The sequence below is a fragment of the Agelaius tricolor genome, unplaced genomic scaffold (genome assembly GCF_023055355.1).
Source record: "Agelaius tricolor isolate 1412-34295 unplaced genomic scaffold, bAgeTri1.0.p SCAF_22, whole genome shotgun sequence".
NCBI classification, from domain to species: Eukaryota; Metazoa; Chordata; class Aves; order Passeriformes; family Icteridae; genus Agelaius; species Agelaius tricolor.
Window position 1 is genome coordinate 3,833,886 of NW_027269282.1, and position 25,794 is coordinate 3,859,679.

The following is a 25,794-nucleotide window of genomic DNA, read 5'->3' on the forward strand; positions in this document are numbered from 1 at the left end:
GTCTTTTCCTCTATCAATTAACCCACTGGGGACAAATCAGGAGTTTTATACAATGTAGTAAATGATGTGTTTTTCTCACAGATTTTCTGTGGAGCATCCCAGCTCATTACTGAGCAACTCAGACATTAGGGACAGTTTCTGCTTTTGAAGCATGACTGGCATCCTGTAACTAATGACCCATAAGAACATGGTAGTGACTTATGTCACTGAAAGACCCAGGCCTGTAACCCCTCTCCCTCAGTGACTTATAAAACAAGCCTAGGTTGCCTTAGCAGTGCAGGTACATCTTCAGCATTCACAACCTCCATGGCAATGAATTCCACAGTTTAAATATATGTTCTCCTGTACTTTATTTTTTTTTTTTTTTTTTGAGAAACACAAGAAATGACTGTTCTTTATCCACTTCCATCTGGTCTGAATGTTGATTTGTGAAACATGCATGGTATGGGAATATGCTCACAACTCTCCAGGACTCAGCAACTGCAAAGCAATTAACCAGTAATGAAGATCAGTGAAATGAAACCATCCCATTTACTAACTACTCACAAATCTGGTTTTATCCTGCTGCTACTCTTTCTTCATTGCACGTCAGCATCAGAAATCTTTCTTTACACAGGAAAGTATATCCTCCACCATTTCTGGCATAAAACTATAATGAAAGAAACTAACAGATGTCATTCTCCAGGACAAATACTAATCATGATCAGGAAAAAAACTAATCACAACCAGGAAAGGAAAAAAAAAATCACAGCACAGGTTTAGGGCACTACAGGAATTAATTCACCACTGTAGCTACATTAGGAAAAGACTGCCAGGCTAGGCTGCCTACTCATTTTTTCCACAACAGTGATTGTTTTATTCTTCCCAGCAATTTCCTGTGAAAACAGAAATTAAAGTACTAGTGCAAGTTTGTGATTCAGGCACTTTTGGCCAGATGCTCAGTTCCTGTGGATCAGCAAGCAGAACACGCCTGCTGGCCCCAGGTGAGACTTTGGTCTTAACCTGCATCACAGCAGCACCTAAATTATCTTTCAGTAGGAAAAGCTGCTATGTAAATCAGGACAGCAGAAGAAAAGCAAAGGAAACAAAACTACTTTTTAAATATCAGGAGCTCTCTAAATCTTTGCCAGCACATTAGAAAACCCCTTAGCTTCTTTCATCCACACTTTAAAAAAAATTAAAAACTTTAAATAAATTGGTCTCTTATCTACAAAAGCAAAGGCATGCCTCATAAATGTAATAGTTGTTTTACTGTTTTACTGTCTATAGAAACTGTCATTCAGACATCCCCTGAGTCAGTTTTGCCATTCTCTGGAGGGCCAGTGGGTACCCAGTTAGTCTCCAAATGCCTTGTAGGAATCCATCTTTCTAATTTGCACCAACAGTCTGGATTTCTCAGTAGGCACTACCTGAATAAAAATTACCTCCCATTTAATTAGCTGGAATCAGGCCTTACTGGGATAACCCTACCAAGCTCAAATCAGATAAGCCTGTTAATTTTAGGATCTTGTGTATTCTTCACAAACCTGAACCCCTATGTGTCATTAAGTTTATACCTTCTGAAAGCACTTTAGGTTGCATTTGAGCAAACCTAGATTTAACTTCCACCATCACCCTGCCCGCTGGTTGTGGTGCTGAATGTAACAAAGAGAAGCTTATCGTGTGATTAAGAACCAGAGGGGATTAATTGTCTTACTGGGGTATTGCCCTGAAGCCAGACCAAAAAAAAAGAAAGAAAAAAAATCACAGTTCCTGCTGACTTTGCTGGCTTGTCTTTGATCATGTTCCAAAATCAAAGCGAAACACCAGGGACACCCAAGCGTACAAATGGAAATGTGAGATAACATTCACATGAACTTCTTCCAACCAGAAAAATCAGTTTTACCACCATGCTTTCAGCCCCAGATTGATATGGATTGGGCCTGAAGCCTTTGAAAAACAAACAATAGCATCACATTCCACAAGATGAAAATTTGCATGGTGCTCTCCATAACTTACACAACAGGATGAAAACCATAAAAGGCAGCAATTAGCCCTGCAGATCTGTCTCCACAAATAGAAATAAATTGAGCAGGCTGTACTCAGCTTGCTCATCATTACCTGCACCCTACTTTGATGAGACACAATGTGTTCAGGAGTCCACATTTTTTCTGGATCCCAAGAGGAAGAACAAAGAAAGAAAAAAGTAGGTAGAAGGCGCACTCAAGAACAAGGTTGCTAGCCAGATCCTCAGCAGCTGTAAATCAATGCCACTGAAGTTGTACTGGTTTATGCCTGCTGAGGAACTCTTGTTTTGGTCCTTGCAAACATTTTACATTATCTACATAAGCACAATAAATTAAGTGCTCTGACAGACCATAATCAGAGAGCAGACAGAGAGTTACTGGTGCTCTAGCAAGGAGAGCCCTGTACTCAGGTTGTTCTCTGCCCACTGGGAGATGAATATCCCTCAAATACATCACCAGAATACAACTCCCTAAACATCATGTGTAGTGCTTCATCTCAATGACCTCAAGTTTTTAATGACTTTAACAGCAGTGTTTTGTGTTGAAATGGGCACTGCCCTGTTGGAATATTTCCTTTTAGCATGCCCCAAGAAATAGAAAGCTTCATGTTCCCAGCCTTGCTGCCACATCAAGTAAAAGAAATTGAGAGGAGAAATAATAATCATAGATCACAAATTATAAGAAATAGAGATAATACATTCTTTCACTGTCACTAATCCTACATATCTTGAAATGAAAAGACCTTTAAAACTTTATGGTTTCTATTGCAACTATCAAAAGTCATAATCCAAAAAGTTCTCTTTCAAGTTAAATTTCCTAAGTTACAAAGCAGAATACCTTACAATTAAATTTTCAGATATTTTTTTAATTTTCCAATGACAAAATGCACATTTTAAGTAGCACCACTGCATCTGAGGGTACAATTCAAGGGGGAACCTTATCAATTTAAAAAGTAAGTAATTGAAGGCATTATAAATACTTCTGTACTGCAAATAGTATAAACCTTCCTGTTATGTTGCAGGAAAACTGCTATTTACTGAGGAAACAATATGGAATTAAAATGACTGGATCTCTGGCAGCTGGGCATTCACTGTGACGCCTGCCTGAGGCAATTCAATGTTGTGGAAAAGAAATCCACGGAGAAAGATCTGCAAAGGCAGTGGAGCTCAAAGATAAACCTGAGAAAGCCTGGATGGGAGGAGAAAAGGCCAGCAGGGGGCTGAGTGTGCCTGAGAGAATTTACAGCCAATTAGGAAAATATTTTGGAGTTGCAGGTAAAGGAGGCTCCTGGAATATGGAAAAAAAAAAATCAAAAAAAAACCAACAAAAAACACCTCAAGAGGCAAAGCAGGGAGGGAAAGGAGCTGATGAAAGTGAAGGACAATGACAGGACATGCAGTAACAGTGAAGAGCACACTCAGACTGGTCATTAAAAGGTTTCTAATTGGGTCATTTCAAAGGTAGAGTATCCCAGGTCTGCTAAAACTATGAAGCTATGGACAAGGTAATGCTATGTACTGTGTGAACAAACAGCAGCTAGACTTCATGACCCAGGAACTTCTCTCCAGTGTCATGTTCCCATCAATAAAAACCATGTAAGAAGAAATAAAGGTGTTGTGTGTAGTAACTCGAGTTACTGCTTATCACCTATTCCTCCTTACCATGGCCTCAGTTCCTTTCACAGCCTGGTTAACCCAACTTTTTGCCTTGCTGGAAAGGCTTCTCTTCTGACAGACCTAAATTGGAACAGCCAAACTCCTTGTACTACATAAGTGAATCACTAAAAGAAGTGAGATTTCTACTGTTGTATTGTGTGGTTACAAGAATATGAGGAGAGCCCAGAACACCACAATATTTAGAAGCTGATGTACTTACGACCATCCACTGTCCTTGCCTCCAGGTGCACCAGGTCAGGCTCTCTGCCATTCCCCATCATAGACCTGTAAAAGGCAGATGGAGACAAAGGCATTGAAAACAACATATACCATGAAAGGCTGAGATATTGCTTTCAAAGGAGTAAAAATCATACTCACAAATAAGAACTGATAATTTTGAAAGAATTTTGGAGTTTTCCCTAAAATGAGCTTAAATATTTATTAGATAAAATATTTTATCTAATAAATGCCATTGTACTTATGAGTCGTTTATTTCTAACCCCTTCACTTCTTTCCACCTGGAGACCCATTCCTGTTCTCGTTGGCACTTGAAATTTTGATGTTCCTCCTTGTTTGGTCAGAAGGATGCATTTCAGTTCAGGGTGGAATACAGAAGACTTTAATTGATGGGATAATAGTATTTGCCAGCATACTAATTATAGCTGTTCCTTTATATTGGACATTTTATGCACATTTGCTTAATTGACACTCTTAATGATCAATGTTCCCTCATTAATTAAGAAGTTTTAAAACCTCATTTTATCCTGAGACATTTTATCACTTCTGATCTAATAAAAACAGTATTCCATTAATAAAAGTGTCACATTGAAAATCACTGTTTGTTCCCTCTGAATTAACAAGTAACAAAGTAAAGACATTGAGCACTGCAGGTAAGGAGTTTATGGAATTAAAAATCATTGTTGAGGTTCCCCTGGACTGGCACTGGTGGCCTCATCAATTCCCTGGAAGATTCCAAAGGGGCAGAGGTTTGATGGACAGCCTGAAAGATGCACAACTGCTCTATGTGCCAATCCCACTGTAGAGCTGCTCAGCACCATCTCTGACAATCTGCCTTGTTTCTGGTCTCAATCCTATCACCCAAGGCACAATCCTGGATTAAAGCTGAGGGTTAAACAACCAGTTTCTTGTCAGCTGCCTGACCTCCTGGTTAATAGAAGCATGAGGGAAGACACACATTCATTTCCAGTGATAGAAAAATTAGATGTTCTCTTCAAACCCTCATTATTTTTCAGGAAATCAGAAGAGAGATTCAAACAGTGATTTAGACCTTAATTCAGTTCCCACTGACTGCAATCAGAGGCACCTCCAGTACTTAATCATCATGTGATTTAACTAATAACTATTATAAAAATGTTAACAAGGCTGTGTCCTGATTAATCCTTACCTTTGCTTGACAAAATATATAGCAACTCACTAGCTAGAAAAGGTTTTGTTCTCCTTTGCTGGGGACTGAAGTTCAGAAAATACTCTGAACCAGCATTGCTTTTACCTCTTCTCCATTTTTAATAAAGTTTATGGCAAGGTGTTACTTCCTTAAACATTCAACTTCCACTTAAAATCTCTGCTTCCTGATAATTGGTACCAAGTGAGGGGGGAAGGAAGGACTCTCTTACGGAATTTTTATTAGGCCTGCTATGATCAGCAGATTTAGGGCCAAAATGTGGGGCCTGCTCATTACAATTCAGTTCAAGAGAGACAGATGCCAGTGACAAACAGCTCTAAAAAATCTGCAGAAGGACAAAGCTAGCATAACTTCTTTTTATTTTTGTTTATTTAAGTGGGATTTAAATACTGGAACTGGAATATTGGAATAGCCCACCTGGAACTGGGCTATTGCAGAAGACATAGTACAGCTCTGTCAGTCCATTCCTCCTCCTGATCTCACACACCTCCATGGGGATGTGACCTCTCCAAAGAAACAAGGAATAGAATCCACAAATTTGAATATTTTGTCTCTCAAGAGTGCAACAATGGTGCTCATCCAGCAAAGCACTTGAGTCTACACTCAGGTGTTTTGTGAATTTCCTCCTCACAGTGTTATTCTAACCCCAAGAGAAACACCTTTTGCATCTTCTCAGGCAAAGACAGCCAATTTCATGAGCCACAATTTACATCAAACTTTTAGGTGCCTTAAGAGCAGCATATAAAGATCTGGACCCCTCAAGCCCTGAAAGTATTCACCTGCATATTACTTAGTCTCAGCCAGTATTGGGACTGAAGGAGCTTCAATTCAAGGTAGAATTAAGCCAGCAATTGTCCCAAGGGGGTACAGAACAAGGCCAGCTGAAACACAGCTGGTGACAAACCTCCAGGACTTCCTTCTTCTGATGTCTCCTAACCCCTGCAACTTAGAAATGTGATGACAAAAATGAAAAGTAGGGTCCAGAGGAGGAAATTCCTAAAGTCAAATAGGACATCTGAGGTATAGTCAAGAGCCATATCCATGACTTCCTATCTATCAGATCTTTCTCCCTCCATTAGTAAACACACATTTCATTGCTTTGATATACAACTGACTTTATTTGTGACAGCACAAGGCCGTGGTCAGGCCCATAATATTAAATGCCAACATGAAAAATCAGTTGTAAAGAACAAGAAAAATACAAATACACATCTGCTCAAATCATTATTAACTGAACAGAGCTGACAGCCAGAAACATATCACTTCCATCTGGATTCTGCTGAGAGCTTGCTGACCAGCATTTTTGTAATGTCACATTTTTTTGGATCAAGCTATCTTGTTCCATGGAAGCCCTAGGATATTTCTTTATACATCTCTCCATACCACCTGAAAAGCCACATAAAGTAATATTCATCTTACCCAGCTGTACATCACAGATACTTAACTCTGAACTAATCACACCCAGCTCTCTTTGCAGGCAGAGAGATGAAATAGGCAGTTTTCACTCTGGATCAGCTGAACAGTGTTAGATATGACTTTGTGATAATTCATCCTAGAAAGGCCTGTTTCTCTCCATTGAATTTAACATGTCTGGACACCCACACTACAGACACCCACATGTGATCACATAAAGGTCCCAAAGTAGGAAACACAACAGACCTGAAATATGTTTAATATCTAATTTTAAAAACACAAATTACAGATGAAATATGGATTGCAATTAAAGGGGTAATTGAATGCCCTGAGCAGTCCTCTTTCTGAGAAATGTTTTATATAGCTTACATCAGCCTTATTATTTACTCTAGGACATATAAAACCCTAGGAGACATTCAGAAATGTAATATTGACCACAGTGAGCATGTACAGGAGATAAATATTGTGCTTTTGGTTGTACAGCCCCTGAGAACACGCTCTCTCTAGGAAGACAGACATATCCTTTCACATCCATAGGACAATCTGTTCCTAAACATCTACTGGAAAAAAGGTGCTAGGAACTGTAGGATGTATATCAGAATTCTTGAATTTTTAGTATGCCAACCAAATCAATCACAACACTACACAAACATCCAGCTATTCTATCACTGGGTTTTCTTGTCTCCTTCATGGCCGGGGAAAAAACCAAAAGCATTATCCTTGGAAGCTGAGAAAGTCAATGTACTTCTGCAAGACTGAGAATTAAGTAACAGTTTTAAACCCATGGTGTCAATATGAAAAAGAATGAATAACTGATTACAAAGAAATTCCATTTCTGACCAGACTGGAAGGTTCTTAAACCAAAGCTAGAGTGATCAAAAAAAACCAAGCTTCACATGTGGAAGAAGGAAACTACATGCTGGACGGGCCCAAGAGAGCACCAAAGCCTCCAACTCAGTGTTTGTAACTTAATGCAAGTGCCCACTGTACCTCATTATCTTGTGTGCACACAGTCAATGCAACATGGGCAATGCATTGCTTCCCAAGGTAGACTTGGAACAGTGCTGTGTGCTCAACAGCTGATAAACCAAGCACCCTACAAAGAACAGATCAACAACATTCTGGGACCCACCCCCTCTGCTACTGACTTCTCTCAGAAATCTCTCTAAGAATAAACAATAGTCCCAAATGTCCCATTCCCTATTCTGAGCAACTTCTGTTCTCTATGCTGGCAGTGCTTTCTTCTCATATTTCTCAAATCCATTCTTCCCTTTCAGCATCTACTCTCAAAGACCAAACACTCATATACCCACAAACTTTTCTTCTTGCCTCAGTCTATGTTTTCACTTTGTGGTAAAATGCCAGCATGTCCTTTGTCCGTCCCTTTAATCTCAGGCTTTCTGTAATACTCCCAGAAACTTAAGGACACCAGGGATATCCTTGCAACGCTTTCTGTTGAATGGTGCCTATTGTATTTTTGTGATTAACTTTAAGTGTTTTGTGGGTATAATTGTCTGGATGTTTTGAAAAAAGAAAAAGGAAAAGAAAAAGAAAAAAAAAATCTTTTGGGAAAAGGAGGATTTAGAAAAGCCAAAGAGAGTGCAAGGCAGTAACCCCACTGCCTTTACACTGAAGATGCTTACATTTTGAAAAATTTAGGACCCCCACGGTCCTATTACAAAGTTGCTTCCTAAAATTTTAATCACTATCAAGCCTGCTAAGTAGTTATCTGCACTTGAGAGCCTCACAAATCGATACCACTGGCTGCAGCACAGTAATTGCTCTGAATGCAGATTCTACATCCACCGTGAGAAGCGGCACAGAGAAAAGACCCCAAATCATCCCCTGGTTTGGAACTAGGCTGAACTAAACAAAAGCAGCCTGGCACTGCCCATTGCACAGTAAATGCTAGTTGGCATATTTCTGTAGTGACCAACCCCTTGCCATCTTCTCTGTCTGAAACATTTCTAAAACCTTGGCTTCCTTGGCCCGTCAGCTCCTCTGAGCCAAGAAAATTCAATAGAGACCCTGTTATCCTGGGGTTTCCACCTCTTCTATCTTTTTTCACTTCTAGGGACAAAAGCAATTGTTTATGGATGCTGGGAACTGATGAGGCTTGCAATGCAGTCAGACCACTCAGAACTGCAAAAAGGCATCATTGTGAAGAAAGCAAAAGCTTCTACTTGCTGCACCTAATTTCAAACTACCATTTTTTCATAAACAATGAACTCAAAATACCAGACAATAAGGGCTAAGGGCTGCATCTCAAGGATTTGTGCATTCTGGAAAGCAGCTTTGGGTGCCTTTGGTTTTGGATGCTTGACTTCAGACACAGACACACTGTATCTGGGACTATATACACAAGAAACTCAATGGCAATCTTTTCTTATGTATTTCTTGTATCATACATGCTCACAGCAGCCAAGATCAAACATCTTTTAAGACAGGCAGTAGCAGACATTGTTATTTTACAAAATCTTTGATGCAAATGGCCCAGAATGCCAAATGCTACCATGTCCTTTTCACAGACAGAACCAGTGAGAATGTCCCTCATTCTTTATATGGACACAGAGGCTTTATGCAGCTTTACCATGTCTCAGAGGAAGTGACCAAATGCAGAATTGGGACTCCTGTGAGCATACCTCACCTGCTTTGGGGGTAAGCAGGTATGACTTGTTCATGCAGGAAAGGCTGGCAGACAAATGACATAACAGCCTGTTTCCACTGAGGTGGATGGAATGAGATCCAGACAGTTCTGGCCATTTTGAGATTATCAGGGCTGAGTGGGAGTAGCTCAGATGTGGCTGCAGTGCAATGACAAACAGAAAAGTGGCACTGCTTGGAAAATCCAGTTTGACTACTCAGCATGAAAAATGCTCATGTGCCTCAGCTGCATTCCACAGATGGCTTTGTTCTTAACAGGCTGTATATCTAAGATGCCTCCTGACCCTCAGCAATTCCTCTCTAGTCCCAATTTCAGCAAATCCCCATCTCCACATACACTGCATTACACAGAAAGACTAACTAGCTGCAACAGTCATGTGGGAGAGGGAATGCACTCCTAGAGATCCTTATGCCAAAGTTGTCCTATGAGCATAAATATTCTAACAAGCTTTATCCTGTCACAATAAAGCCATAAAGTTGCTTTGTTCAGCACATGATAATGGCTTTGTAATTCAATTATTGGTAGAATTTGCCTTTAGGGATTTATCTTCCTTTAGCCTCAGCACTCATGCGAATCCCTTATCGTAAATCTTGCCAATGCAAAACCAGCTCCTCCACTGCCTCTGGACATATCCTGTCACTTCATGTTAAAAAATTGACACCTTCCTCCAGCTCACTGAATGGCAGGTTTTTGGTTTTGTTTTAAAGGACAGAATGAAAACAACAATAACAGTGGATGATGCTCATGTTGTCCACGGCAGCATCAATTTTTTGGTCCCACTGATGTTTCTGTAACACTAAATTCTAATTGCCATTCATAAAAATAGTAACATGTAGCTCTGAACAGGGAGTTTTTTGTCCAAAGATACAAAAGCACTTGACAATCAACCTTTAAGTAACCTTCCCTGCATGGTACTGATTTGTTCAAGACCTATGGAAAAGTACAAGACAAGAAGACCAAGTTAGAAATAGGGGCTGAGGAAAATTTTTGTTCTCAGCTTTATAGATAAACTTCACTGATTAGTCAAGAGCACAGGGGCCTCATTGATTTGACCAAGATCACAGAGTTGCTATGTGGCAGAGACAAAAATAGAGCCTGAGAGTCCTCCAGGCTCCTTTTTCTTTTACTACTATATTGACTCCATGAGGACTTTGCAGATACTCTCTGTTCCTTTTTTTGCTTGCAGAGGTCAGTGAATCTGCCCCAGGGAGCTTAGTGTGGGAGGTAATTCTTGTGGTTTCTTTAGTTCAGTCCCTATTATGTGAAATTTCACAGATTTTACTATTCCTGGAACATACTTTAAAGACTGCTTTTCAGCTCTAACATCTCCTAACCACATCCTCCTGACATGTTTTAGAAACATGGACAGATTCCAGATAGGCATAAATCAGCAATTCATTTCTTTACATCTGGCTAATAAATCTCCCCTGACCATAATTTAATTAGTTTTTCCCTGCTACACCTCTATTCTTTCCCACATAGTACAATCACATGAAATGATACAATTTGGTGCAATTCAACTGGCAGCCACTGGGCCGAATCCGTGCTATGGTTTGCTTTAGTCAGTTTGTCACCCTTTCTTTAGAAGCGATAGAAAACAGCAGTGCAGTGAGAAAAGCCCAACTTCTCCTAATTGTGCCACCTCACAGCACTGACCCAGAAAAGCAGGTGGCTGTTGCTGCTAACACTGAAATAGGTGAGTAGGTAACTGGGGGTAGTGATGAGACTTTCAGGCTGTGGGGAGTCACTTTTACTCTCACCATCCCCCATTTTTAGAGCCCTAGTGCATAATGACCCACACCCTTCCACACTCTGCTGTCTACACACCCCACAGCTTTGAGGGCAGCACCAAAGGAAGCCTTCTCCCCTGCTGCTGTGACAGCTCTCTGTGGGATGCTCCAGAGAGGAAACTTAGCTAAAACTCTGAAATAGATGGATGCAAATTCTCAGGAGGCAGCTGCCTATTGCTGGTAACATAGGGTGGGAGGAATGTCTTAAAATGAGGATCTAAACTAAGTGGATAAAATTCAGTTAACCAGGACTAGATCCTGATTTTAACATAGCCCTTCAATCCTCTCTTTTTCATATAATGCAGGAAACTTAAGACTTCAAGCTGGTTTGAAGTGAAAGGAGGAGGAAACTACCCTCTAGTTACAGCCTCTGAGCTTCCCTCCTTGTTATCATGAACCTACCTGATTTACAGCTTCTCTGCTGGTACAGCTAATAGGATCACAATTTCCTACTGTGTTAAGACCATGTCTCTCCCACCTTGTAGTGTTGTGGCCCAGTCAGGCAGCTCTGGAGGAGGCCAGCAAGTCGTGTAGAGCAGGAGGGGAAAGTAACACAGTGTGCTGCTCATTAAACATACAAGAGAACACAGCAGTGCAACCTTCCTGACACAGAGCTAGACAAATCCACACCTGATTTACCTGTGCACTGCTTCACCTTCTCAAGGTCTGTCCTTTACAGAGAAAGCAGCTGCTTATTCCAATGCCTGCTGGAGACTGGCAGGTTCCAGGGTCCTGCACAGCACTGCAGGCTCCTGTCACTGGTCAGCCCCCAAATCGAGATTTTGAACATGGTGAATGGATGCCTGCCTGCTTCTGCAGAACATTAATGAGGGAAAGTGGATGATGTAGAAAAGCTGAAGCTCATGGGAGTCTGTACTCCTTTATAAAGTATCTCTGGATGATTTTTAAGAAATAGCTGCTGAATTGGGAAAACTAAAACACACCAACCAGATGCATCAACCAGACTGGGTCCCAAAAGGCTTAATCAGATGAGCATTTACTTCATTCACACCTGCTGAAAACTGTCGTGGGTTTCTCTGGCATGTTCCCATAACCACCATATTTAAGCTATGAAAAAACATTTTAAATTAAATTTCTTCCCTTCAACTCACTGAATAAGGCTTGTGTGTTAGATCAAGTGGATGATTTTCTGGACAGGCTGTCACAATGCACTTTGATTGGCATCTTTCCCATCCGCTTCCAGCAGTTGCCCTGCAGTGATTAAAAGGTCTTGTTCAGCCATACACAGCATCATTTGTAAACAGCCCCGGCACTGAGGCATTTAAATTGCCTCAGCCCACCTGGGTGGGCGTGCAAATCCCACCAAGCCAAGCACTGACAGAAACACTGGGACAGTGCACCCAGCTTGCTCCAAGTGCTTGAATATAATGAAGTTTTTAACAGGGCTTTGACACCTCATCCCCTTGATTTTCAGCTCTTTCAGCTGCTCCAGTGAACACAGTCAGAGCCTTTAAAATACAGTCTCCAGCCTCCTCTGAAAAAGAAAATATATATACTCTATAATTATACTGTGAAGATGAACTTTCTTTGCTAGTACTCATAAAAGAAACACAAATATAGCCCTATCTACTTATCTGTCCTCCCAGCTGCTTACAGGCTTTTCTCCCCTTCAGTGTGTGTGCATATTTTGTATTATTTGATGGAAAGGTTTAGTTGGCTTACTATTTTACAGTGTTTGCCTCCATTTTCTTCTGCTCATACTCAGAAAAACATAAGAGGAGACCTAGCAACACCTCTTACCAAACTGACATATCTCCTTTCATTTCTTCAAGGAATCATTAACATTGTGGACATGTGATGCTACTGGAAATCATAAATCATGTGGGTTGGAGTGGATCCTAAAGATCATCTCTAGGCAGGGACACCCTCCACAAATCAGGCTGCTCAAAGCCCCATCCAGCTTGGCCCTCAACACTTCCAACTTCCACAGCGTCTCTGGGCAACCTGCGCCAATGCCCCACCACCCCAAAAATAAAGAATTTCCTCCCAATATTTAATCTAGACCTGCTCTTTTTCAGCTTGAAGCCATTACCCTGTTTTATCACTCCATGCCCTTGGCAAAAGACCCTCTCCAGCTCTCTTGTAGCCCTTTTCAGGCACTGGAAGGTGCTCTAAGGTCTCCCCAGAGCCTTCTGGTCTCCAGACTGAACATCTCCAGGTCTCTCAGCCTCACAGGAGAGGTGCTCCAGCCCTCCTGTTATTACAGCCTTCCAATCTTCTTGAAGTAAGGAGTGCTATTATTTTTGTATTTCTCCTACTTGCTTGTCTGGGTGCAACACTCAAGTAGAAAATAAAATCAATACCACTGGTAGAGATAATGATTGTAATCTGATGACCTAATTTACCGGTTGGGCTTTTCTATTGTTCATTTTATGTTAGTTTATAGGACACTTTTATTATTTGATTTTATTTCTTTCCTCCCCCTCCAAGTTTCTCAAGGTTAAGTTTTGATTAGAATTAGATGAGAATCTTTTCAGAAAAACATCTCATTTTGTTAAAAACTATTACATTTTGACAAATTTTAATGATTTTTTTACTTTTTTTTTACTTTTTTTTTTTTTTTTTGGCCCAGCTCTAATGACTTACTGACTTTAAGGAAATAATTTCTGGTGGAAGGCATGACTTGATCTGAGGACCAGAATAAAAACCTGGCTTTTAATGACCAACAAATTTATATTTTGGCCATATAGAACTATATGCACTTTGAGCAGTTTTACTGCAACTACTGGCCATGGATGTTTGGATTTGCAAGTCACAAAGTATCACTACTGAACTTTGACTAGATGACTGAACCACTCTAAAAAAGGAAGAAAAAAGCAACCCAGTGCAACTGGTTCACCAATTGTGTTCACATTTATATTCACTACAAATCAGCATCTACACCAGCAAAATTTTCACAATAGGAGTGTATACCAAAAATCACCAAGTATCACAAAAATAAACTCAGAAGTATTTAAATAAAGCATTTTTAGCCAACTCTTTTAACCAGGATCTACTGCATTCTCTTTCCCTAATGCCAACTACATTGGTAAACACTGTGCTATCAGCAATAATCCATGTATATCAACTTGTTTCTGTATTACACTGCTGAATTAATATTGCTTAGAATACTCCTTCCTAGTAATTAGGGTATTTTCACAGAGCACACAGTTCCAGAATTACAAAGTACTTTGATAACTTCCATGCATTTTTCTGTCACAGTACATTGAACAGCAAAATCTCAAGAAGCTATTGGAAAAATAATAACAAACATGAAAATTGTTGATAGAGTACAGAACTGCTGTGTCACTGCATGCACTGCCTGTATGCAGTGTGGATTCTTCCAAGTCTCCACCTGACACACCATATGTGGTTGACTCTCTGAGGGGAGTACGTTTTCTTCAGTACACCATTTCCACATCCCTAGATTATGCAAACAGATATGTGAGATACCCAAATTACAGAAATTATCAGAGGTGCCAGTCAAAGCAGCCCATCACTAAAGCCTGCCCAGCCACAAGTGTGTCCTAACAATATTTTAATGAGGTAGAAAATTACAGATCTCTTTTTCCAACATTTGTTTTATTTTGGTTTTTGACGGACGTTTTTAAGCCAAGAAGTCTCCAGTCACCTCTCATTTTAAAGGTTTGACTTCATTTTCTCATCTCCTACCTGACATCTCCTTTCACAGAGTGGCACTACACCTCTTTCATCACACATGTGGATGTCAGGGCATCACTTGGAGCTCCAGGTGGAAGAATGAAAAGGAGGAACAGAAGAGCTTTGAATAAAACACATTCTATTTTCATATTAATGTCTCCTCTTTATGAAACAGAGGATGAAAGAATAAAAAGTACATGTGGCCTATAAGGAACTGAGTTGTGTCTACAGAGTGTTTGCTCAGAGTTATGTAGTAAGCATCATCAGACTGTTTTTCTTCAGGGGTTTAAATTTCTCTGGAGTGGTAGGAGGAAGGGGTGTTTCACAAAGCAGCCAAAAATAAGCAAATAAAGAAGAAAATTCTCTTGGCAACAGATACAAGAAATGCAGCTGTAAAAGACACTATAGCTTCTCTGGCAGTGTTTGCAGGTAGAGCCTTCTCAAGACTAAAACTAGCAATCTCAGTGGAGTTTATTCACAGGACTTTTGAGTGACCCAAAAGCTATTTACAAGACAACATGACAAGCTAAAATGGCAATGAAAATATCAGTGAGCAATGAGGAAAATGCATTTTTTTCCTTTCATCAACCATTCAAACCCATGTAAAAGTCTTTAAAGTCTTCCAGGTGCACCTTCCCTGTCAAAACAAGCAGCGTAACTAAACGCAGCCTCAGGAAGGCCTGATGCCAGAGGCCTTGCTTTGTGTCTTCCAATTTTAGAGAAGTCCTAGTTTAGAGAGTACTGGAAGTAATCTGTACAAAAGTAACTCCTCAGCCTTCCTCAGATATCAGAATATTTCCCTCATTCTCTGCCCAGTACAGCTGTGTCCTGGTTGATCCCTTCAAAGCCATTTGATTTCGATAAAGCACCAGGAACAGGAGAGAGTATCCCCACACTCTGCTTTAAGTTGTGACTTCAGGACATTTTACTTCACTATTTATTTCTGCTCGTAAGAATAAGTGAAGTCAGTCTTCTCACTTTTCAGGTTGATTACACTCTACATACAAGCCAAAATACACAATAATAAATTAAAACAGCCCAGCCAACAACAAATCGCAGGGCACTGAGCAAGGCTTTACCCAACTTGTATACCAGCACTGGCTACAGAGATGGTGCTGCAGAAATCTGGATTTCAACTGTACTTCAGGCATTCTCTTAGGCCCCAGTTCCCTTTTGCCAACTGTGACCAAGCCTGGAGTGCAAAGGGCTTCCCTTCTGATTCAGCATTTCAGTGCTGCTGGATCCTCAATACCTGGCTGAATGGAAACACATATTAAAGCTCAGTGCTGCTCTCTGTGGTGCTCTCAATCACACAGGCACAGCTGCCTTCTGCTGTGGATGTGTCTGAAGACTGACATTGTCCATAGAATTGCAGCTGAAATTATTCTTTTGTCCTAGGGTCATTATGATTGTCATTATTATGCCAGAATGAGATGCAACAGTGTCTCCACAAGTTTTATTATTCTCACTTTTGACAGCAAAAGTGCAGTCTAGCTTACACTGAGGTGTGTTATGCAAGGGGCATTCTGTTCAAGGTGAAAATACAGGCTTGCATTTTCATGCTTTGTGAATGGCTGTAGGGAAATTGGATGGGTGGTTGGAACATTTTTTCATCTTTTAACTTGCTGTTTGTCTTTGAAGCTCCAAGCCTAGGTTCTCTTATTTGTTAGGTTCTAAGAGGCCCTCAAATTTGAGCTCCACAGAAAGGGAAAATTATAACTTCTTCATTTTTCTTATTGCAGGCATCCATTAGCTCATTTCACAAAAAAACAGAACTGTAAACAATGACAGGAAACCTCAAAAGGCTTGGAGTACTATACAGGACATGGGGGTCCAGGAACAGGGACAGTCCTTTCAGTCCATTCCTCTGAGCCACTTGAGCAATTACAATTTTGTTGGATGTCTCAATGACAAGGTATCCAGATTTCTATGACTTTCTGCTTTTATTAGCCCAGAAAAAAACAGAAGATTAATAGAGCTCTGTGTTTGCATCTGACATTTTGAGACCCTGTTAGGAGTCCTGCAGGAAAGAAATATTGATACAAACACACTTGTGACTATCTATACAGACACTCCCACAGCAATGCATTTAAGTTAAAAATGGAATTTAGCTTGCATTAGTTTCAGCTAACACAGGTTCTGAGAAAGGATTAAAAAGCAGAAGCAGCAAACAAAATCTCTGGTCTATCCTTTGCAGTCCAAATATGAATTCAACTTAAGAAGTAAATTTGACCTAGAGCTCTTCCTTCTTTTATAAATTAAAAGAAAATATTTGACTGAACCACTCATGAATCTTGCTATGTTCAAAAACTGTGGGTTTGACATAAATTTATAGTTTAGAAACTACCATGACCGTCTCATTTTAATCATTGGTTCAGCTCCTCCCAATTTCAAGATTTCTATTTTACCAAAAGCTTCTCTTCTAAAGGCATATTCACAGGACACAAGGCCATTTCTGCTCACAGGCAGACTAATGCCTCCATAAGGAATTGACAAGAAGCCCCACAGATTTACACCAAAACACAAGAAAACCTTTGATTTGATTTGGACTATACAACCATGTTTGCAGGGGCAAAAAAAGTTCGGTGTCTTCTTCATCTCTCAGCTTTCTTTTGCATGTGAGTCAAAGTTACACTGATTTCAGTCTAGAGGATACAGGCTCACTTTCAAGGGCTAAGCAGGTCTAACAGTAATTAAAAACACAACACCAGCCACTAGAGCAGGTCTGTCTGTGGCAGAAATGCTGGTGTCCTCCAAGACTTCAGGCTTTGTCCCTTAAATGTAGCAGGACCAGAATGAACTGATTTGGGATGGGAGAACTGAACTCATTCTCCCACCCAAATCAATGCTTTGTTCAGACTATTATTCAGCATATTTCAGTTCTGCATGACTCTTAGATCAAAGACCCACTATTCCAATGTTGTTTAAACACATAATGCCCCTTTCATACCAGTTCTAAATTAATCTCAACAAATCAGCAGTGCAGACTGTATTCAGTCACATTGCCGTCAAGACTTCATTCCAGCACCTCTGTGTGTGTGGGGAAGTTGTGTCAAGGGAATCAGGAAGAGGGTTTTGCTCTTACCAGTAGAACCTGTTGGGTGTAACTCCCTCATGAAGAAGCAGCCATCTTCTGCCAAACTCCACAGAACTGAATAACTGTGGACAAAACAAACAGTCATGAATCACAGTGAAACACAAAGATACCAGAGAAATTAACCTGAAAAACCCTTTACCACTTCTGAGACAGTGACTTGGACTTCTATTCATCTCAGTCTTGAAGAGACACACCTGGGAGAGCTGAAACACGTCTGTGATACCTTTTATTGGCACAGAGAATACTGGGATGTGTGATATGGGACACAACTGGTATTACCTGAGGGATCACTTTATAGGTAAACCCAGCAACCTGCCCTGAATGAAAATTCATCATCCAGTTGCCTTCCTCAATATTATGTTCAGAAGAACATTGTTTTTCCATTTGCAGTGCCATCCTTAGGAAGTTTTGTCAATCTGGCACCAAAAAATGTTCTAACATGTCTGGACCTCCCTTGCAGGACTGGATGAGTTGAAACAGAACAAGTTACTTGTTCCAAAGAAATAGTGTGTGATCCTCCCTCTGCTCTTGTCCTTCTCCTGCCAACACCGTGACACCTTCTCCTTGTCTGGTTACGCAAACAATACCCAAATACATCAATCATTTCAGGAAATCTTCCAATGAGAAATACCAAACCAGCCTGAGAAAGGTCAGCAAAAAAGGCACGTTACAGGTATTATAAAGCCTCTGTCATATCTTTGTGGAATGATATACAAATGTTACTGTTACAGAGCACTTACCAACAGCTGCTCTCCCTAAGTGCTGCCATCAAGTAATTCTCAGAAGGCCAGTAGAGGGAAGGATCACTTGGGTTCTGTTATTTCTTTTGCTTAATTTAGCTTCAAATTTATCATGTGGAAGGACTGAGAGGCAGTCAGCCCTACACTTTTCTTGTAGATTCATCCTGTTTCCCTTCCTTTCTTTGCTTGGTAGACTTCGTCAGTCCCCTTTTCTGGCAAGGCAGATGTTGAACATTGTTTTTTGAACTATTTTCTCTCTTTTCATGACATCTCTTAAAGGACTTTGCATAAAATGCAGATGATCTGAATCTTTATGTCAAATTTTTTTGGAACATGAAGTGGCTGTGGATTAGTAGGAAAGACAGATGTCTTTGAGATTACTCGAAGAAAAAATGATGAATTAAAAGCTTTGTGTTCATCAAAAAGATGATTTGAATGTATTTTAAGAATTATGAGACTGGGATATTAAAAAAAATTGAGGTCTACTTATTTGGATATTGATTCCAATATCCATACCTTTCCTATGTTAAAAACTTTTAACATGGAGAAACTAATTGAAATAGCTTTCAAGTAAAGAGTAGACTGGCATTTATTAAAATTTACTTTGAAATATTAACGCTAAAAATTCACCTCTTTCCTCTCCCCTTCTCTTGAACACTGTCAAAGAAGAGAGAGGGAAGAAGGTGGAGGGGACAGAAGATAACAAGAGTAAGAAGAGGGAACAACAGTTTAGTTCTGTGGCTAGAAGAGCATCCAATTTTAAAATTTCAGTGAGTCTTATTTTTCCTTAAGTAGAAGATTATAGATCCATTTTTATTTGAAACTTTAGGAAACACTAACTATAACAAAGGAACACCTTTCTTTTTGGAAATTATATAAAATCTTTTAGAACATTGAACAACCACTTTTTGGAGTGATTTAAGGTCCTCTATTCAAGAACTTTACCACTACAGGAAGCATTTTCCCTCCCTCACACTCAAAATCCATTTCTAGACCTTTTTTTATAATTGCAGCAAATATAAACATGACAACAATTGCTATTATCTATTATCTCGTTGATGTCAAAGTTTTTCTTTTCATGGTAGTTTCTTCTGTGCTAAGTACTGTCTTTGACATACAGTAATTTAAGTTTCAATAAAGCTCATCTGATCCTTTAATTAAGAACAGGGAACAATCCAAACTCAGCAAATACCTCTGTATTTCCAGACCAGGGATAAACAGGATGCAAGCTTTCCAGGGACACTGATGTTCCCACAGCTGAAGTCATTTTATTGAATCTTGCTTTCCCACTTTTTATCTCTCCCTCTTACTCCTCTTTGGTTTCCCTGAACACAACTAGTAAGTTGTTATTCCCTAATAAGCAGGTTATTCCCTCTCTGAATTTGCTGGTGACAGTAACGGTGCTCAGAATGAATTAATCACAGCCTGATGTGATACTCCCCCTCCCTCTTTCTCTGTGCTGGTGTTGCACCTTCCTCCCCTCCTGCAGTCCCACTGCTTGACAGCCCTGGTGCCACAGCTTCCCTCTGGCTCCTCTGGCACAGCTCTTCCTCCAGAGGGGTCTTTGCCTGGAGCATCCTCCAACTCCCCGACGAGAACAGAGGCTGTGATGCTGCAGAGCACCCAGACAGCCCTGCTTTCTCCTGATCTGTGCCCCGAGATTCAGGGCACATGATTCAGGCAAAAATTTGGAGAAATGCAACAGTTGCTCAGTCTTCTTCAAAGGTAGGAAACGGATCCAGCAATTCTACTGTCAGGGCTGGACTGTTTAAATTAGAAGCCAGTGCCCAGTGAGCTGGAGTCAGCATGTGAGAAAAGGCAACAGCTCTCAAAGGGAAACATCAGCTCCCTGGGAGCCCATATCCAAAGCTCTCATTGTCTTTGATAAGACACTTTTATAACCAGACATAAGAAGGGTTTTCATCCTCTGCCATTATCTCAGCACCAGCTTTGGCCTTTACTGACTCACAGCAGCACGAGCAGCACTAATGTATCTTTAGCAAAGAGGGAATTCCCCACCTTATGGATGACCACCCCACCTCCCTCCCAAAAAAATTACAGTAAGGATTTTTTTAGATATTTTATTCTAAGTATCATTAATTTTTAAACCTAGTTAATTCAGTTGTACTGGAAAAAAAGAAGTCTTTGAAGGCTATGTTTCTGTCAAGTATCGGTTATGATCCAGCTGGGATTACTTTTCCCCTTTTAGCAACTGTAGTGTTTGAATGGATATTTTTTAAACCCAGCATGGCATTTTGCTCTTGTTACAAAATCCCTCTCTCTCCTGGGACTTCTTGTGATAGCCTTGTGCATGCAGTCCCTTCAAAGATGACATTTTGTTTTCTTTGGCAAGCACTGCTGTCTGATGACAATTTGCATTATTAGAATGAAGTCAGAGAATGTTTTTTGCTGCACTTATTTTTCAAGCACAGATAGAAAACGAACCTATTACAATTTTATTGTATCTTTTCATCTGAGGGCCAAGCTGACATTTCTGTTTTCATGGAGACAAAACTGTTATGAAGTACAAATCTTGTATTGATCTCTCAGATTTGACTTTTGTTCATCAGGGAATAATTCTCTTCTTGCTTCTTCTCCTCTACATTTATTTTTCTGTGTAATATGCAGATTGTGTAACAACCATTAAATAGTGTGGGTTTGCTTTGTTTTGCTTTTTTAAATCTTAATATTCCATGATGTAGAAACCTACCACCTACCTCATTTATATAAGAGAAAAGAAATGCAAAGGAAAAGAAAAGAAAAGGCTGTTCTGAGGTTACAAACACCTTCTGAGGCTGAGCAGGGATTCAAATAAACCCTTTGAATGGTGAGACAATTCCCCAGCCCTCTCACAACACGACCCCACTGTCTCTGGGAGTAGGGAAAGCTGACATCTGACAACTGAACTTCTTTCCTTCTCTACACCAGGCATGATATGATGCTCCCCCTCCCTCTTTTTTGTTTCCCAGCCTGTATGAGAAGCCCAAGAGCTGCTCATGTATTTTATAGGGATAGTGTAAGCTTCACCTTGAAATGCTATGGGATATCCAGGTAACAGCAGCATACAGTTGCCATGTATTATTCTTTTCCCCTTCTCATTTCCCAATCTTTCCAGCACCAACTTCAGACTTGACTAATTTTTTATTTTGCATTTCACAGTATAAAAAAACCCAAGTAAATTCTATAAAATATAAGGAGAAAACGTGTTTTGTTTCCAAAATTTTCCATTAAGAATAACTGAGTTTTATTTGACCCACCCATTCTGATATAACACCATCTAAAGGGTCATTATGCCAGTCAAGACCTACCATCACCCTTAATGTTTTCAACAGATTACTTTTCCTAGCCAAAGCTGTTATGTGAGAAATGTCTTGTGCCTCCATCTTCACTTTAGTGCCTTTACAGATTGATGCAGACACAACTGACCCTGAGTGTCCATGATGTTTCATCATTCAGCATTTAAAATAATTGGAATAAATATTTGATTCTGATGCTCCTCCACATACAGATTTTGAATCATGTGGCAGTTCCATGTGCTTCCTATGCTGATGAGGATATTAAATTTTAGACAATGATTTAATCTCATGCAAGAAAAAATATGCACATAGAAATTCAAAACCTGGCTAAATAAAGGATGATTTAAATTGTGTGTTGGAAGTGACATTAGGGAAATACTTTGAGAAAATCAGTAGTTCCTATTATTTCTCTTTTACTTTAGAGATTTCCCCTGAACATTTTATAATGGAATACAGCATGGAGTCTGAGTTGACTGGGTTTACCAATTTTGGTCTAACGTTCAAAAACAAAAAGGCTCTTTCTCTCATCTCCAGTTTCTGTGCACTCTCAACTCATTCTCCCTGGACACAAATCAGAGCAAAAAATATCAATCTACACTACATTATTGACCTAAAAAAATAACAGATTCAAATGGAAAACTAGCTCAGAACAGCTTTGAAAGCACTGGGTTTGATTCAAATTCACCTCTAATTCCATGAGAAGGTTTCTACTAGTCACGGCTCCTGGTACTTTCTTCACCTATGCTGACTTCCTGACTCTTACACTTCCTTGTGTTTCTATGGGATGATTAATGTTATTCATGCTGTTTCCCCCTTACCCCTTCACACACCGTTTATTCACATACAAAAATCCTCCAAACACCAGTGCACCTTAGCCACACGTTGGTGAACCATATAAATATTTTGAGAGATCTTTCTTTTCCTCAAATTTCAAATTCACCAGGGAATGCAACATCCCAAAAGCAGTTTAGCTTTAACTATAAACATAACAGAGTCCAACTGGATAATTTTTTTTTTTCTGAAGATGCAACAACACTATTTGAAATACATGTCAGCAAGTCCTTCTCATTCATTTATGCAGATTAAATTTTATATTGCTGATAAATTGTACTGTACCACTACTACTTTTACTACTACTAAAAATGCAGGTGCATTTGAAGAAATTCTAGTTTTCTACAAGGTTTCAGTCATCGTTCTCATTGTTCATAAGAGCATTTTTCAAGTTTTATTAAACTGTGAAACACCATATTTTCAACTGATCTAAAATTTCAGGAAAGCAAAGAGCAGTAGGGAAGGCATCATGTGGATTGCTGCAATTTGGTGATGCACTTCTCCAATTTAAATCTCTCTTGCATTTCTTTTGCTTTCTATACAGTCTGCAGAAAAAAAGGGGTTAGTGCATCAGAGAAGGACTTCAGATTGAATATGTTTATATAGGCATGGTCTTTTACACCCCTCTGCCCCTGACTCTATCTGTTGGGTGAAAAATTATCACAGTGGGAGAGAAGTTTCTAGAGTGGCAAAAGAGACATCTCAAAATAGGAATGAAATTGAATGAACAGGGATTTGGATGGACACATGCTCCCCACATGCATCCAGTGAAGCTTACTTGGGTATCAAACAAAGTACACTGCATTTAAAGAAATTGCTGCACAGGACATTTCTTCTTCAGAGCAGCCAAAGGTTGGGAGGCATGCTGCTATTCCCCGAATCAGACAATGGACCAGGTTCTTCTCTTCTAAACTGCATTTAAAAGAACAGTATGTTTTGTATAAAAAAGAACCTGAAATCATGCATGCTATTTCTTTCCTAAAATAAAACATACAGAAATGTGCTGCAGGGCTGATACTCATGATCAGGCTGATACCCTGATCTCTGATCTATTTCTAAGTTCCACTGTTAAGAAGCTTAACTATCCTTGAAGCAATAAAGTTCACAGGATGCTGCATAGACTTTGAACATTTTAAGTTGCAGGCAATGCATTAATCACACACGCAGAACCATCAATAAGGTTACCCAATAATTGGTGCTTATTGAATGCTGATGGAAACACATCAGAGTGATAAAGCTGTCAGATACCTGCTTCAAACACCAGTGATGGCTGTAGCTCTGCAGCTGCTTTTGCTGATGAACCACATGCTACTGCCATGCAGAGATGTTTGGTCTGGTCCTAACACAACAATTGCTTTTGTGAATCTTCAGCACATCAAAGCATCCTGAAGATGACCCTCAGCTTTCTTCCCACCTGTCCCTCAATAACTCCTCACAGACTGTCAGCTATGAGCCACGTCAGCCAGTATTCTGATTTTGTGGCAGTTTGCAAGCAACTGCATTAGGATGATGTCCCCATTTCATTCAGCTCACATGCTAAAAAAGCAACAGGAAACACATTTTTTACCAGGAGGTATTTAAAGGACTCGACTGGCATATATATTTTAAAGACAGAAGGAGCCTCTAACATCATCAGTGTGTTCTCCTCCCAACAGATGCTGCACCATCTTTACCAGTAACTCAAGCAGTAGAGAGAATTATTCAGGCCAACAACTGATGGCTGAACTAGATTGTATCATTTGGAAAGACACCCAATCTCAAGTCCAAGGGATGATGAATTTACCACTCCACTTAATATGTTGTCCTCAAGGTTAAATCCCTTCTCTACTAAGAAATACTATCTCTGTTACAAGCAACAGGGTACCCAGCAGTTGCTTTCTGCTGTGTTGTAAATTTACTAAGTAGATTCATAATTGCTTAGATAACTGCAATAAATAAGCACATTTTTGTTTAAAAAGTGCACCGTATTTGAATGAGAACAGAAGAGAAAAGGCTTACTACAGGAGAATTTAGGGCAAAGTGTCAGAATTTTCATGCACACATGCACAGCTTTAAATTTAAAAATAAATTATTGTTCATCATTTGCATTAGATTAAAACCTACGGCTTCGAGTGAATGTAGTGTTGACAGGCACTTTGTATAATAGGAAACTGGAGACATTTTGGAGATTACACTCAACCAAATGACAGAGACAGAGAAAGAGAAGACAGAGGTGACTCATGTACAGAAGCTGCTCAACACCACAGAGTTCAGCAGCACACCCAGCAAAATGGAGTACTTGTCTTTATTCCTAATCCAGTGAACCATCCAACTCTGATGGAATGGAAAAAGTATTTTTTTTTTTTTCATAGAAGTAGGAAAAGTGGAGTTATATAGAACACAGAAAATCTTGCAGAGAAATAACAGATCTACCCTTAACTAAAGTATGTATCCAGGATCCAAAACCAGAAAAAGAACAAGTCCTCTAAGGGTACAGAGGGCTGATGTTTATACAGATGGATAAGCAAGGATATATTGATTTGCCTAAAGATGAGTGAGTCAGTGGTGAAGAGCACAGTGATTACTGCTTGAAAGTCTTTCCTTCTGATTCACTGATCACACTCCTGGCCTAGAAATCTAACTTCCACTGGGCTCTGCTAGTTGATTATATTATTTTTTTGTCTTTATTATTAGTGTAGGAAACAACATTAGAGATTCCTATCACTTTTAATTCCATTCTTTATTTTAAATTGTTACCCCAGCACGTTATGCTTAGTGAGGTCTGTAAAAGACAGATGGGTACTCTAGGAAACTATATTTTTCAGTACACTTTCTACACTGGCTTATGGCCAATTTAAAAAGGAAAGGGGGAAAAAAAAAGAAGATACCACCTGGCATCATTATTCTTCTTTTGATGTCCCTTTCTTGCTTATTTTCAGAATGCTGGCTTTTCAATTTGCTTAGAGACAGCAAGGGATATTTGCAAAGGGTTGTGTGCAAGATGTGCTGCCACCCATGAAGCCTAACAGGTATCTGTGCTTCCAGTCCTCACACACAGCCCTAGCTACACATGAGGGGATTTGTGTGCATCACGTGCTTAAAAACATAACCACATGGAATGCTTTAAAAGCAGGGAGCAGCAGCCACAAGGCTTTCTTTCCTGAGGAAAGCTCTGTGCATCCCTGACACAAGTGCTGATAACCCAGAAGAGATATCTAAGATCAAGCAGGAAGTGCAAC

The 25,794-nt window shown here is 39.8% G+C and overlaps 1 protein-coding gene across 3 annotated transcripts in view; it reads right to left on the reverse strand.

The window, feature by feature from the left end:
• Positions 1 to 25,794, reverse strand: part of SORCS1 (sortilin related VPS10 domain containing receptor 1) — a 260,557-nt gene that overhangs the window by 73,510 nt on the left and 161,253 nt on the right. For all 3 annotated transcript variants that reach the window (XM_071446302.1, XM_071446300.1, XM_071446301.1), the window contains exons 5-6: positions 17,698 to 17,771; positions 3,882 to 3,946 (exon numbers count right to left, since the gene is read on the reverse strand). In XM_071446302.1, the coding sequence (XP_071302403.1) occupies positions 3,882 to 3,946; positions 17,698 to 17,771 (139 nt within the window). The remainder of the gene's footprint in view (positions 1 to 3,881; positions 3,947 to 17,697; positions 17,772 to 25,794) is intronic.